This window comes from Manis pentadactyla, chromosome 16, assembly GCF_030020395.1.
Source record: "Manis pentadactyla isolate mManPen7 chromosome 16, mManPen7.hap1, whole genome shotgun sequence".
NCBI lineage: Eukaryota > Metazoa > Chordata > Mammalia > Pholidota > Manidae > Manis > Manis pentadactyla.
In genome coordinates this window covers 65,830,574-65,847,545 of record NC_080034.1, presented here as the reverse complement: position 1 = coordinate 65,847,545, position 16,972 = coordinate 65,830,574, and the positions used below count along the sequence as shown (strand labels likewise).

The 16,972-nt window shown below is 36.2% G+C and overlaps 1 protein-coding gene across 1 annotated transcript in view; it reads right to left on the bottom strand.

Annotated features, from left to right (window-relative positions):
- Positions 1-534: 534 nt before the first annotated feature.
- Positions 535-16,972, bottom strand: part of LOC130681265 (bromodomain adjacent to zinc finger domain protein 2B-like) — a 93,314-nt gene continuing 76,876 nt past the window's right edge. Inside the window, exons 21-24 of the mRNA XM_057493902.1 lie at positions 12,757-13,067; positions 12,234-12,369; positions 4,155-4,291; positions 535-3,880 (exon numbers count right to left, since the gene is read on the bottom strand). Of these exons, the coding sequence (XP_057349885.1) occupies positions 3,661-3,880; positions 4,155-4,291; positions 12,234-12,369; positions 12,757-13,067 (804 nt within the window). The 3' untranslated portion in view covers positions 535-3,660. The remainder of the gene's footprint in view (positions 3,881-4,154; positions 4,292-12,233; positions 12,370-12,756; positions 13,068-16,972) is intronic.

Sequence of the window (16,972 nt, the reverse complement as noted above, 5' to 3'; positions counted from 1 at the left end):
TGAGAAGTCATTGCAGTGACAAGGAGCTGCAGAAAACTTAAGTTTGCATTCCTAGAGAAATCTGGATGTTACATGTGATATATCCCTGTGATGGAGTACCTTACAGCATCAAAGTCATTAACTAGATTTATATATTTTATTCAACTTGAAACAAAAACAGAACGAGGTTTCTAGTATAATGCAACTGATAAGTCTAAAAACATTGCATGTACATATATCCTTCACACTTTTTTTTTTTTTTAATTTTAAGGTTATTGATATACTCATAAAGGTTTCCAATGAAAACAATGTGGTTACTACATTCACTCATATCAAGTCCCCACCCATACCCCAATGCAGTCACTGTCCATTAGGGTAGTAAGATGCCACAGATTCACTATATGCCTTCTGTGCTACACTATTTTCCCCGTGACACCCCACACCATGTGTACTAAACATAATACCCCCTCGATCCCCCTCCTCTCTCTCTCCCCACCACCCCGCCCCCACCCCTTCCCCCTCTGGTAACCACTAGTTCCTTCTTGGAGTCTGATGGTCTTTTGTTCCTTCAGTTTTGCTTCGTTGTTATACTCCACAAATGAGGGAAATCATTTGGTACTGACACTATTTATTTTTTTTTTTGAGAGGGCATCTCTCATTTATTGATCAAATGGTTGTTAACAATAAAATTCTGTATAGGGGACTCAATGCACAATCATTGATTAACCCCAAGCCTAATTCTCAAAAGTCTCCAATCTTCTGAAGCATAACGAACAAGTTCTTACATGGTGAACAAGTTCTTACATAGTGAATAAGTTCTTACATGGTGAACAGTGTGCAAGGGCAGTCATATCACACAAACTTTCAGTTTTCATCACGCATCATGAACTATAAACAATCAAGTCAGATATGATTATTCGATTGATTTTTATACTTCATTTATATGTGAATCCCACATTTCTCCCTTCTTCTTTTTTTAATAAAATGCTGAAGTGGTAGGTAGATGCAAGATAAAGGTGGAAAACACAGTTCAGTGCTGTAAGAGGGCAAATGTAGATGATCAGGTCTGTGCCTATAGACTAAATATTAATCCAAGCTAGACAAGGGCAACAAAACATCCACGGATGCAGATTTCTCTCAAAACGGGGGGTGAGGTTCTAAGCCTCACCTCTGTTGATCCCCAATTTCTCACCTGATGGCCCCCCGGCGACTGTGCCTGTCTTAGGTTGTTCCTCCCTTGAGGAATCTTACCCGTCTCTGGCTAACCAGTCATCTTCCGGGGCCATACAGGGAAATGTAAAGTTGGTAAGTGAGAGAGAAGCAATATTCCTTGAAAAGGTTAGCTTTTTACTTCTTTACAGATTTATGCCCTGTGACTTCTATGCCCAGCATTTCACACTACATATTTTTAAAGATACATGTGGCTAAACAAATATATAAAAGGTTGACTGGGAAGACATTAAAGTTATCTATATATGGGGGAAGGAAATTGAAGGGCTCAAGGAAATTAGGGGAATTACCTCAATTGTATATAGTTGAAGTTTTAAAAAAAATGTCTTTTTTTTAAGACAGATGCACCCCTACGTTTATCGCACTATTTACAATAGCCAAGAATTGGAAGCAACCTAAATGTCCATCAGAAGATGAATGGATAAAGATGATGTGGTACATATACACAAAGGAATATTATTCAGCCATAAGAAGAAAACAAATCCTACCATTTGCAGTAACATGGATGGAGCTAGAGGGTATTATGCTTAGAGAAATAAGCCAGGCAGAGGAAGACAAGAACCAAACGATTTCACTCATATGTGGAGTATAAGAGCAAAGAAAAACTGAAGGAACAAAACAGCAATAGAATCACAAAACCCACGAACAGACTAACAGAAACCAAAGGGAAAGGGACTGGGGAGGATGGGTGGTGAAACAGAAAGGGGGCCTTATAATAAGCATGTGCAGTGGGGGGGGGGCTAGGGGAGGGATGTACAACAGAGAAGACAAGTAGTGATTTTACAGCATCTTACTATGCTGATGGACAGTGACTGTGAAGGGGTGTGTGGGGAAGACTTGGTGAAGGGGGGAGCCTAGTGAACATAATGTTCTTCATGTAACTGTAGATTAGTGATACCAAAAAAAAAAAGTCTTTTTTTAAAGGTAGAGTTATAAAATGGCTCAAGCAAGCCTAAGAGATCTTATTGAAGTGAAATTCCTAGTAGATAAGGCTCTACTAGTTTCCCTGTGTTGTATGACAGTCATATTTCTCTGGAAGGAAAATTTTGATTCTCTTAAATACCTCCCTTAACTTCCAGTTGAAATTGAATTATTTTAACAACACAAACTTCTTTCATTTCTTAAATGGAAATACTTAAGATAAAAATAACGTTGAAAGAAGCCCACAAAGAAAACTTACAATAAGGAGTAAATGATTGATATCAGATTTCCATGTTGAGGATGTGTTTAATGAGAGGCTAAATGAATAGGATTTTAAATATTTTGAAAAGGTATTGGGGGTGGAAGAAATGGAAAAAGGAGAACAGAGGGGGTGCATAAGGTACCAAAGGCAGATTAGATACCCTCATTTTAAAATTAGTGCTTTTAACAAATTTCATTTTGAGGTTGAAACCAGGAAAAGAGATCACTGTGCATTTATGATAACTTAATTCTTCTGAGTTCAAGATATCCCCATACCCACACATAACTTTCACTTGATTTGCACTATGGTTAACAACTAAATAAATATTACTTTATTCTCTACATATTATTTCCCATGGATGATATCCTGGGTTTAACAGTAGAGCACTCATTGGTCATCATTCATTGATTACCACTTGAATGGCAATCGAAATACAAACTTGAGGGTCGGCCCGGGATCTATAATCTACAGAGCAACCAGGACAGAAATGATGACGGTTACGGCGAAGGCCTCGTGCATCCGAATGAAAGTATGCTGTGGATACCTGTAGTTGGGTGGCAGCAGAGGCTTAGGAGGACTTTGGTTATTTGAGGAGAACCGTGCCAGGGGCTTGAGGATACACTCACCCTAGGGCACCTCGAGTGCAAGTCAGTCACAGAACAAATGATACCCACACGTACAGTGACAATTAGTACTGGACCAACTGCCATTTTCATACCATGCCCACTACTTCCTGCCCAGCTGCTCCTGCTGAGTATGTACCACCAGTGATGAAAACACCAGCCCAAAGTAGCCAATATGCACACCACGCTTTCCTTTTTTCAGGGATATTGTATTTGTTTAAAAGAAAATGATCATTCTTGAAAGACTGCTCTGTGTGTGTGTTTAACCACTTTATTTCTTGTTGACGAGACCCCCAGATACCAGACATGTTATTATAAAGCTGCTTACGCACTTTTAATAAAAACGTGTCTTCCATCCCTGAGGCGGAAACGCAGACGACTCCGTGTGCTGCACTCCGGCAGTTCTACAAAAGGCCGTGCATCTTCATGACTGTCCATTTCAGTAAGGGTACAAGAGAAAGTAATGTTTGAAATCACTATCCATGCTTTAGTTATCTACCTTTAGGAAAAGATGAGCTTTCATTCTCTTCCAAGTAAAGACAATGCAAATTAATTCATAAAAACACATGAAAGAATACACTTATAGTACAGAGTGGACTTTACATAGGAAAATTCCTATTTACACAAACGGTCATAAAGTCACTTTTAGTATGGTGGAAGGTTTCTAAACAAATACAATGGGATGTTATGAATATATAGGACAGGGGAACAAAAATTATACCTGGAAAGAGTCAGGTCAGAGTGGTCTTGCTTCCTTTTCTTTACAGAATTAAAGCTTTCCTGGTTTGGTAAGTTAGTGAAGGTGTTTTCTTCTATTTTTCTTTTTTTCATGTCTTTATTGAGACGAGTTTGCATTTTAGTAAGGCTTGTACGAGAGAAAATAATGTTTGAAATCAATATCCATGCTTTAGAGTTATCTACCTTTAGTAAAAGTTTAGCTTTCATTCTCTTTCAAAGACAATGCAAATTAATTCATAAAAAAAGATGAAAGGATACGTTTACTTATAGTACAGAGTTTACATTACATAGGAAAGTTCCTATTTACACAGTCAAAAAGTCACCTTTAATATGGTGGACGGTCTTTAAACAAATACAGTGGGGTGTTATGAACATATAGGACAGGGGAACAGAAAGAATACCTGCCAAGAGTCGGGTCAGAGTTGTCCTGTTTCAGTTTCTTTCCACGAGTACAGCGTTCTTGTTTTACTCCAGTACCGCAGGTGTTTTCCTCTATTTTCCTTTTTCTGTTTTTGCGGCCCCTTTTCAGTGAACTTGCCTTTAATTAAAAAAATAATATATGAGGTATAAGAAAATAACTTTCTATAGCCCTTCTATTATTTTAAATTATGAAAATCTGACAGAATAAACAAAAAGAATACTCTTTCTCACCCAAAAAGTTGATAGTTTTATTATTTTCAAGAGATCTATGAATTTGATCTCCGATAATACTAGGCTAAAATCTAATGATGCATGAAAACTCTAAAGAATTCTTAAAACTCGAAGATGTTGATCTCACGGCACCATGTTTGGTGCTACAGAACTTAGCAGTTTTCCTTTAGACTTTGAACGAATCAAAGATACTATTCTTTTGAATGAACTGAATGTCACTAATGGAAGGAATATAAAGACTATCCTTTAGAGCACAATATAATTAAGAACAAAGGTGAATATACATAGAAATATAGAGAATACTAATAAGAAAGTTGAGGAGGTTATTAAAAAGGTACCCGAAACATGAAATAAGGCTCATGAAGTGTCAAATAGGAACAAAAGTCTTTTATAAACGGTCATATCTTCCGGAAACTGTTATTTTTCTGAGAAAAGCATTTGCTGTTAAGAAGAGAGTTCCAGAAACTTGTGGTTCCCAGGTGTGAACAAAGCAGTGTTATTAAAGATGAGGAGAAGAAAAAAAAAAAGATGTTTTTGGGGAAAACAGTAAAGAAATAGCATAAAATAGATCATCTTTGGAATTTAAGTGTATGAATGCCAGCTATGCTCTGTCAGTAATTAGCTATGGAACTTTGTAAAAAAATATCTGTGAGGCTCTGTTTGCTTATCTGTAGAAGAAGATAAGTCACTCAGTTGGTAAGGTCATTCTAGCTCTGAAAGTATATGGAAAAAAACAAACGAATCCCAATGTGGCCCTTATGCAGTCTAACAATTTGTAGGCAGCACATCGATGTAACAATGAGTACCCAGCCTCCTCCCAACATCCCCCAATTTAGAAATTGGGAAATAAGCATCTATTTTGAGAATTAAAGTTACAATGAATATAACAGATCAAAGAAGAGAAATATGCAAGGTCACTGGTAATATATGGTTTGTGTTTTGATTCTTTAGAACAGCGTTTATCCTCTTCTAGAAAATTATTTACTCCTTACTCAGACTGTTAAGAAATCTTGAAATAAAAATCTTAGAATGTGGAGTTAGATATTCAGTCTAGCCCTAATTAAATGTTGCCTATATTCTTGAACTGAACTTGGCGGAAAACATTACTTTAGAGTATTTCGTAACAATTTCCTTGAGGATTTCATGATTCTTTTACCAACATTTTTTAAAAACTGCTTTTAAGCAATTACAATTATTTGGTACTCTATTGGGATGTTAAATGCATAATTAAGGAGTTATTTTAATGGATTAAAATAAGGCAAACTATAAATCTAACACCTTTCCCATATCATATCAAAGAATCACTACCTCTTGCACTGATGGAAATAATTAAAATGTTTTACTAAGTCTCTTCTCCATTTAGTTTATTAATCTTTACTCAATAAAATCCGATTGAGTTTTCATACTATACTGAGCTTTTAGAACCCCCAAATCATAAAAAAAAGAGAAGAGAATGCTGAATATATAATGAGGAAAATGTCCATTTAATTAAGATTAAGTAAGACTGAATAGTTGTCTTACATAAAAAGAACATTTCATGAACAATGGGCTAACGCTTCTAGTTCCTATTTGAACTAAGATGTTACTTGAGATCATTTTCTAACAATACTCACAGTAAGAAAATGTGAAATTTAAACCACAGAATCCAAAGACTTTTGTTACAAAATGGTAATAAAGTCTCTTTTTGTTTCTTTAATTATTGATACTTGTCAGACTACTTCATTAGATTGTGCACATACACTTTTAAAAACAAGCTTTTATTCAGTTACCTGATTACTTTATTAGACAGAGATATTTCCCTTGCACCCTTTCTACCTTGTTAGAATGCACAGAGGACCTTCAGTATGTCTTAAGCAGGACCTATCAGATTGTACATACCATCGCATATTTGTTTTTGTACATTTATGTATCAGAAGTTGTAAAGCGGTGGCTCACAGACCGTAAACAGCCCACAGCATGTGTTGTTACTATGTTTGGCTCATAATGCTTGTAAAAGTTCTGAATTTGTTGCCAACATTTAACATTTGTGAGGACATGCATAAAGATCCATAATCTTGAAATATTGGCAGATCCTAGAACACTGGACCTACATGTCTACATGACAACAATTGGCAGGAGTTGAGTGATGACTGACACTTAAGTGGGGGCATGACTTCCCTGTCTGCCATAGTCTCAACTCTTCTGTGTTATTTGTGTGGCTTTCATAGGCACTGGACTTTGAAACTTCTCGTGTGTGTGTGTCTCTGTGAGTGTGTATAAATACGTATACTTTTTGATACGAATACGAAGGCTTTTTGATTCTATGTATATATCTTGGCATTAATATGCACATACACACAGGATAAAAATACTTAACCACAATAATGTGTATAGAAATAGCCATTGGAGTACAAGGTATACAGCATAAAAATTTGTAAATAACCATGAATTAACTAGGAAGATATTTCTAAAATTTAACTTTAAAAATCCTTATAAATCAAAATAGAATGTTTATTTTTCATTGCTACAAGAAATATAACATCTAATTCACTACATTTAAAAAACTAAGAAGAGGGAAGAGGCTCAGAAAGCTGTATTTACATAGAAGGGCTGGAATGAGGTTATAGATCTTTACATCTCCTGGTCTATACCCTGAATGAGAGAGAGCCAGAATATTATTTAACCAAATTTATCGGAACAGAAATCTCCTATAGCCTACCAGATGATACCCCAGGACTTAAAACCCTAATTTGTTAGTAATTCATAAAGTATTAGAGAAACTTTCTATAGCTTCACTGTGACTAAACTAAAAGATAATTCATGTACAACCAATAAAGGTTATTATTAAACTATAGTTGACTATAGATGACAAAGATGATCACGTAATAAGAAAGCAACTTAGTAAATATGATGCCACGTGAGACCCTCTGCTATTCTGTAAAACAGTCTAAAATACCATACACATTAATATAAATGTGTCACAGAACTTTAAATTCATAAAAATATTTACACTCGTGAACTTATTTGATCTTTACAAACCCCGCCAGGCAGATGCTATCCCACTTTACAGATGATAACCCTGAAGCTAAGAAAGCACTCCAATGCTTATCGATCAAGAAGGTAAGAAAACCAGCACAGGAAACTGAAAAGGAGCAAAGGCAGAAAGAAAACCAAGTATGGTACTAGAAGCCAAGTGAACACAGGGTTGCAAGGAGGGTGTGCTCTGGAACTGATGGGTGGGTCAGGTGAGGCCTAAGCACTGATCCCCAGACTGACGAATGGCCACGATAGGAGCACTTTCAGAGAAGCTGTGAAGGTGAGAATCTGACTAGAAAGAGTCCCAGAGCGACTTGGAGAAGAGAAGTCCGAGAGAATCAGAACAAAGCTGTCCAACAGGAGTTATTCTGTAAAGGAAAGGAGAGAAATGCGGGAAGTGGATGCAGGAGAAGTGAAGCTAAGGAGAAGAACCCAGGGGAGGACGAGATGCTGATGCAGGTGAAGAGAACAAGGGGGCGGGATCTGAGGCACAAGACGGGAACTGGCTTAGGGAGGGGCACTGAGCATGGCACCGAGAGAGGGGTTTTTGTATGAACGCAGTCTGATAATAAGCATATACATTTTAAGTCTCTTGCCAGTCACATTTAAATTAGAAGTGTGAAGGCTCATACCTATTGGTTAAAGCAATATGATAATATAGCAAAAAATGAGTTGGCCGAGTTATAAAGTAAGGAGTAAGAGGTGTAAGGGGCAGCATGAACTGAGGGCCAGACTCTTTACTAGATGTCCCCTCCGTCAGGCACTCTTCTCCCTGTTTACTCTCCTGACCTCATCACTACTGGCAACTACCTTTCCAGAAACTCAGTCCCAAACACCCACCTGCCCATTGCCTCTTTTCCTTTCCAGACCATTCCCTTTAGCACTTGAAACTACTGTGCTAAGGGAAGGCAGATACAAAAGGCAAACTATTTTATGATTCCGTTTATATATAATGACCAGCAGAGAGAAATCTGTGGAGATAGAAGGTAGAGTAGTGGTTGCCAAAGGCTGAGGGAGAAGGGGAGAGTGACAACTAATGGGTACAAGGAAACTTTTTTACGGTCATGAAAATGTTCTGGAGTTAAATAGTGGTGATCATATGTAACTGAATATATTAAAAACCACTGAATTGCACATCTAAAAAGTGAATTTTATGTGAATTCTATCTCAAAAAAATCCTCACAAAACTCTGTAACTCTATTTTGATCTGGCCATTAAAAGGTTCAGTTTCCGATCCCTCTTATATGTGACAAGGGCCGTCATATGTACTGCCATAGACCTAAGATTACAGCTATACCACATGGATACTGCCAGTGTCCTGTATATCTGTATATCCTGGTATAGCTGTAATCTCAGGTCTATGGCAGTTCGTATGACAGCCCTTGTCACAGCCATCACAAAGGAGGAGCAGCTCTTCATTATCGCCCTTTCAACAGATCTGGCAGTACTATAAAACATGAAAAATCATTTAAAATCAATACTATTATGAAGAACAGTTACTGGGATATTAAACACACCATAATTCCTAATTCATATTAGTAATCAACATTCTGCTTGCTAACAAATATACAGTAGCCATACACATCTATGTATCTCTCGTTACACAGATAGGGACCACATGACGGGGTGAGCAGTTTAGTTGGGGTAAATGCACATTTCAGGTACACTGCAAAGAACAAAGCTAGAGGCTGAATGCCTGTACACACTTTCAAAGCATGTACACATTAACATAGGAAATAATTAACATGACATTAGAGCCCATAAAGCAATGAATGGCTTTAATACAGGGTGTGTAATTTTTTAATACATTTCATTTTTTCCTTATCTTAGCATCCTCATGATCTCCTGAGAAAGAAATGAGTTAGAGTAATTTTCAAGATCAAAATTAGGAAACTTGTATTAGTATCAGAACTATGTGTAATAAAAGGATATTCCTATATTTTGACTAAAATTGTCAACCCATTTGTGATTGGTTAAAAAATCAAACATGTCCAACCCAGGAAACTTGGGAAAATCAACAAAAATCAAACAGATGACACAAGTGCAGAAAATGGACCCTACAAAATGATTTCTAAGGGAAAAAAACTTATATAAAAATTAAACCAAATAATTTAAGAAGTCATAGATTTTCCAGAAATAAAAGTAAAATTTCTCTCTTGACAAATTTCTAATACCATTAAGAACTTTAAAATCTGTAAAGGCAATGCTTTTTTTCCCATGCATACATATCCTGTATAACAAGTTTCACAAAGGGAAAGGAGGGAACTTGGACAGTCAAAACTTTCAAGATGCCTTTAAAAAATGGTAAATACTAACATTATATATTTTGACACTTCGTTTATACTCCGTCACAGTAGAGAATATCCTGCAACCAGTATTTTCAAATAATGAAAAGACTTAAACTATAAGTTATTTATACGAATTGAAAGTTACGTATTCATAGATTCTTATAAGCAAAATAGCTTAACTATTCAAACTTAACTTCAATACACTAAGTCTTAATCCACAAAGTCTAAACAGTCTTATATAACACAGTATGTACACTAATGATAGCTTAAGAATCTTATCAAAATGGCAAATAGAAAACTATTCAATTTAGTAAATACCTACCAACTATATGAGATACATGTGTCATACTGAAATTGGCATGTGTACTAAGAGCAAAAGCTGCAGTTTAATGTTCCAACAGTTTTATTTTATGACACTTCCTAATACCATACCACTAAATATGGTATTATTTCTCCAAAACTGAGTTACATCATTACACGTTCTATTGTAAAAATACTCACTGCAAAACATTTGGAAGGTTATATTTCAACCCCTCTAACAACAGATTTAATTCATGAATATTAAGTTAATTGTTTTCTAAATATACTAAAAATACCATGAAGTCTGTTTTACTTCGCACATTTTTCATTTAAAAATAAAATTATTTTCTGACACTTATTAGGAAAGGGTGACAGATAGCAAGCTCATATCACTTTTGAAAAATCACAGTAAACAGCTCACAATATGTTAGAGCAAATGTATTAATATTGGTTTTAATTCCTTTGCTGCTACAGTAAAAAATAGTAGACGTTGCCTACTGTTTAATATTAGCAACAATATGAAGAACACCCTGGACAGAAAATTATCTAGAGGCAAATTATGCCAGCTCCTTCCTGGTAAGGCTGGTGTCTGGCAAATGGGTACTTCTAAAGGCATTGAGCACTTAAACATTCTGCTAGGACTTACGAGGATTATTACGGGCACTGTTACATCTAACTAAAGGTTACAGTGCACTCATTCATCCTGACCATGAAACTCTGCCTTCTTTTTAAGGTAGTTTCACAGCAAATACTGGATTATTGAACATTAAAAAGAGAATTATGAGAGATGGTGTTAATGAGAAATGCGTATTAATAATCTGGAAAAGGTTATGAATTTCCAAAAACAGAAAAAATTCTGTAAATTGTAGGAAGTAAGTCTACTACAAATAAGCAGCTTTTGGTACCAGTTTTGTTTTTTTGTGTAAAGGTTATAACAAAACTGACCACATTGTGATGATTCTCTTGGTGGATGAGTAAAATAACCATTTAAATTTAATTGTGTTGTAGCAATTCAATATTTTTGGATCATTATAGCCTAGACTCCACCAAACACATTTGTCTAAAGTGGCTTTAAAACTGATTTTAATAGTTTTTACAAGAAAATATTTTTATCTGGTAAGAAATGCTACCAGATAAACTGGACACTGTCTTAAAACTCATGGTAAATTCTAGTCTACATGGGGAAAGACCAAAATCTGAGGACATTGTGAAAACTGCAGATTCACTATTCTGTGGACATTTTAGGAAGAACTGAAAAAATACAGAAGAAACCGAATTTATTTATATAGAATGAATAAGGCCTTCAGTAATATAAGCACAGAGATGAGAATGAAGGAAAGAGTGCTAAATTATTTAAGGCTCACTTCTTTTCTTTCGGGAATGACTATTGTTGAGTAATCTTACTTCCAGTCATTCATGCAGACAAATGTCAAATGTTTGAATGTTAAAGCTAATCTATAATTTAAAAGCAAATGGTAAAGCAATTCACAAAAGTCTACGTATAATAAATATTTCTCTATGTGATAAGAGACAAAAGGGACACAGACATGATTTAACACATATTTGGTGTCTGGTACAAAACAGGGGTCACTACATGATAGTGACTAACTGGGCTCAAACACAGAAGATGAAAAAAATTTTTGAAATATTAGAGAAAAGACTTAGAAGATCTACTTTTCATGTGAACTGCATCTGATGTCAAATACATGATATTGGTTAAAGTAAGAGCTCTCTGCTTATTTTCTTTATTATCTAAGAATTTCTTAGCATTAAAAAAATTAAAATTGATAAAAACATAAGGAACATTTTAGGGATGCAATGAATGTATACGACAGGTAATGCTAGCAACTGCCATGTTTACAGAAGCAAAAGAATATTTGGATTAACAACTTCAGAATATTTACATTAAAAACTATTATGATTAGATTAACAACATAATTAACTATTATGCTGACTGAACACAGAAGACAACTTCAGTAAATTATAAACAATATCTAAAGGAGGGAGAATCGCGATTAAAGATAAACACATTTGATAGAGTACTTCAAAAAGCTCACAACAAGGAGGAAAGTATCAAACCGTACAGCATTTAGGAACTAAGAAAACTCAGGTACAGCATACATTATTCTGACAGTAAGAAATGTAGAATTAAGAAAAATCTGGAGGTTGGGAAAAAAACAGGCCAGTGTAAATTAGTTGTAGTATTTCTTAAATAAAAACACTTACAGCTTTCATAATGGATTTTTCCCATGCTATGGATTTCTGTAACTGCTGAATGCACAGAGCCACCTGGGCAGCACTGCGAGCTTCTGATAATGCCCATCGCCACACCCTGAGACCGGGAACAATATCCTCTTCAATTCTGCATTGAAATACAGAAAAATTAAGTAGGTCATGTCCACACTTACGGTTACCGAATCTGAAACAATCAACACACTGAAAGCCAAGTGATGATGAAACATGTAACAGCCGATAAGTATAAGGTTTAAGCAACTAAATTTGATGTAGTGCACAGACTGTGGCTACGTGCCTCAAAGCTTAGTCACAATCAGGTAAATGTAAGATCACTTCGCAGGATTATCAACACACGTAACAAAAGAAAAAACATTTTTTACAAAGCACCATGCAAATAGCATGATCCATGTGGATCACAGACATACAAGAAGATACATAGATAACAGGCAATAGAAAATAGGCTCCAATTAGCAAAGAAGCACAATAATTTTTCAAGTTAATTTCAATAACCTACCCGTCATCATCACCACTAGTGGATGGTGCAGGAGCAGGGCCAGTAACTGTGCCCACATTATCCAGTTTGATCTGAACGGTGGTACTTAAGGGGCTCTTCAGATACCTCCTTTCAATGTTTCGCTCCAACTCAGACAGCCTGCTTACAGCTATATCTAGGGGGTTGTCGCTCTTCCGCTCTAGTGCATGCGCACTGCTTTCTTCTTCGTCAGTAAATTCTCCATCGTGCTCCTTGCACAAGTTAGAAAATGACTTATGTTCAAAATAGACCAAGTCCTCCCTTTCTGATGCCGGTTCTGGACACATCCAACCCTATATATCAAGAGAGTAATGTTAGCATGGTTTCCTCTTAAAATGCCTGACGGGTGAGTTACCTTTACTTAAAATACAGCAGCCGACGCCAACAGAGCTCAAGGATCATTACTACAAGTTTTTACCTTGTGTTTCCTAATGCTAGGTAAAAATAAGGAAGAAAATTATTAGAAAGTTGTAAGAGAAGTTTGAAGAAGAAAATTTAACAACTTTTGGTGTTATGAGAGGTAGAGTGGAGATCAGCCAAGTATTCCGAGGGACTTCACACCAACTGCTGGTTCTTTCACGGGCCCACTTTAAATGGGAATCTCTCGACAGCAGGGACTTTGTGCCTCCTGTCCATCTTCATTCCTTCCGCCACTCCTCCTGCGCAGGCCCTTGCACTGCCCATCCTGGCCTCAGGAGCTCTGCAGAAGCTGCTACATTTGCCCGCAGAGCTTTTCCCCTCTCCTCTGCCCCTAGTTACTGACTCTACTCATCCTGTGGCCCTCACGTGAGAATTTATTTCTTCAGGGAACCCTTCCCTGACCTCTTTTAGGAGGGAAGCCTCCCTCTTACAGACTCTCACAGAACCATGTGATATTCCATACCTGTGGCAGTCACAATCTGATACTGCTGTGATTATTTAATTAATATCTTTCTACTTCTAAATTCCCTGAGGGCACGGACCATGTCTACTTTTACTCATTTCACCTCCAGCAGTGGGAAGGCAAATATTAGACACTCAAAATATACGTTGATTGAATAAATGAATGTCTTATAATTCAGCTTGCTTACAATGATCCTTTAGCTCAAAACCCTTCAGAGTTCCTAATGTTCAGTAAAGTCCAGTTTTACCATGACATTCAAGTACCTCAATCTCCCTCTTTCGCTCATCTTCCCATTCAGGCATCCTACACTGCAATCAAATTCCATGACTTGTCACACACCCCAAACATGTCCTGAGCTTCCTGATCCTGGTGCTCTGCCCAGTTATTAACTCTTCCTAGTAGCACTCCTTGTTCTCTGTCAAAAGCTTCTCCATCTTCTCAAGTTCCATCTGGACTTCTACAGGCAATCTTCCTTGATCTTTCCCCTATGTTCACCACAATCAGTGTATTCCTGTCCTAAATTCATGAATGACTTTCTACATCTTCACAATCCGTTACTAGATTCTGCAGGGCTGTATACACGTACTGTTGCCCTATTGTACGGAATGCTTTCTGAGGGCAGAAACCACATTTTATTCAATTTTGTGGTGTCCACTCTGATGTACAATAGGTACTTTGTAAAAGCATATTAAGTAAAAAGTAGAATGAACATGATCCTTTTTATTAAATCACTTTAGAGAGAATTATTTTTCTTATATATCAGAATTCTTCCTCTTTACCTCAAGAGAATATTCATTATTAGAAAGTATGGATGAATTTATAAAAGGTACATACAAAACATTACTGCATCGTATATGCCATAACAAATGAACCTCAGTCCCGTATTTTGAAAGGGATCTGAAATTGCTAAATCAAGGGAATCCTATAAATGTAACACATCTTGACTTTTGCAAGCAAAAGACAAGAAAATGAGGACTGGATTAGATTTTGAGAAGGTGGATGGTTGAAAATTGTCTGCAAAGCCCTGTGACAGACACAGCTTGCCACCTCAGAAAAGGTCCTCACTGCCACTGTCAAAGGGCTCTCTCTTATTTGGCTTGTCATGTTAATATACTTGTGAACAGCTCGGTTCAACTATTAAATATGCAGGTGACTTAAACTAGGAAGGAAGTTTAATATTCTGTATGACAGGACTGTGATAAAAATAGTTTCATATGCTGAAAAATATACCCAAATGAAATTAATAAAAATAGAGCAATGATAAATGTAAATTTCAGCTTTGAAGTTTAAGCAACCAATCAAAGAAATATTGGATGTGATACAATACACTTAAAAGCACAATGAAAGATGCAGAAGGATTTTTTTCTAATAATGCATACTCAGTTTAGCAACGGTATGGTTTGGATGTTAAAAAGCTAGTATAAATTGGCATGAAGAGAAGTATAGTGCCAGTTTAAAGGAAGTAAAAGTCCCATGAACACATTAGGCATCTCTGTGTATAGTGAGTGGTACATTTAAAGAATATAGACACTGCCGTTTAATCAGAAGAGAATCGTGCGCCTGGAAACCATTTCACTGGACCGATGGCTGAAGGAATTAATCAGCTTACAAAAGAGAAAACTGAAAGAGAGACACAGGAACTGTGTTTACAGGAGCTAGTAGAGTAATTCGGCTTTCTACAGAATCAGGACTAGATTCTTGCAGATTTTCCTACAATATAAAGCAGAATTTCCGTATTATCAGCAATACTGAAAATAGAAATGAATGCATCTAAGTAGTACCACGGCCACCTGCTTAATGTGTCTTCACAATGGCTAGTTCCCAGGGCTGACCACATAAATATTTTGTTTTCAGGAAAAAAAATCATTAAATCTTTTATAGATGGTAAAATGTTTTGTGATTATTTCCATCACTTGTTGTTTAAGATTCCTCAAGACTAATATAATTACCATTCATTTCTTTAAAAAGTCCATAATAACCCCATAATACTGTATTAATAGGATGTTAGAGCATCTCACTTAAAAAACCAATTTCATTTATCTTAGCTGGTGAGAACATGGGCAAGAACATCTAAGCAGTCGGTAATGTGATAAGGTCAATAAACCAAGATCTCAGTATGTCGCCAGGAAAACGTTAGGCCCACGCTCTGACTTTACATACAATTTCAAAATGCTGATGATATGCTTTCCCAACCAACGGCCATCTAGAACCGGCGAATTAAAACCAGAGGGGGATGGTCATGGGAGGAAAACAGGGAGAGTAGAACCAACCAAACTCAAACCAGCAAGTAGTAACAACCAACCATGAGAGATGACGAAGACAGACTATGGAAAGCAGATGTAGTCGTTTAAAAGGTAAAGCACACTAGGGCCTTTTAAATTACTGTAGGGGCAAAACCTCTTCACAGTCCCTGAGGGAATCATTACCCAATAATTGGTCTTCATACTGATGATCCTGTGTCACCAAGAGAATTTAAATCAAACTCACTATTCTCAATTTAAAAAGGAAGGGAACGGTAACCTAAGCGATCCAACACACATGTTAAAAAATGATGGCACTAAATAGAATAATTTTCATTTCTCCAGAAAATTAACTTGTGTAGAAGAAAGAGTTCATTTGTTGAAGATGCCAGATAAGTGAGGCATTTTTATATTGTATTATAATACCAGGAGGAGGATACATATAGTTGGCTAGCACAATTTCAGTAAATGATAAATTTTTGTTTCCCTAAGTGGGTAACTATGTCTGTGGTGAAAAAAGGGACATTTTTTTGTTAGCTCTGGAAAAATGACATTTTTTGAGATGAGATCCTCCAAAGTTTCTGCATGCCAGTAGTAAAGTAATTAATGCAGCTAATTTGTAATCATTGGTAGGACAGTATCATGGCGTAAGTCTCACATTCTGAGAGAAATATGAAATATTCAATCAAATTACACAGAAACGACATTTTCTAAGCCTTTTCAAGTGTCTCTCTCATGCTTATTCATCATCCATCCATTTATTCTCAGAGACATCACATTATCAATTGAGAAGAGACATTTATATTCTTTTTAAAACCAAAAATTTTTGGACAAAGGTGAAGCTTTTCTTTTGTTGTCCTTTCAGTTTCAATCATGGCTGTGACATGGTAATGCCCAGTCAATAAATAATTAAAACTATCTACCTACCACTTCAGCATTTTATTCAAAATAATAAAGAGAGAAATGTGGTATCCACATATAAATCAAGTATAAAAATCAAATGTGTATTCATATTTGAACTGACTGTTTATAGTTCATAATGCATGAGCAAAACCAAAAGTTTCTGTGATGACTG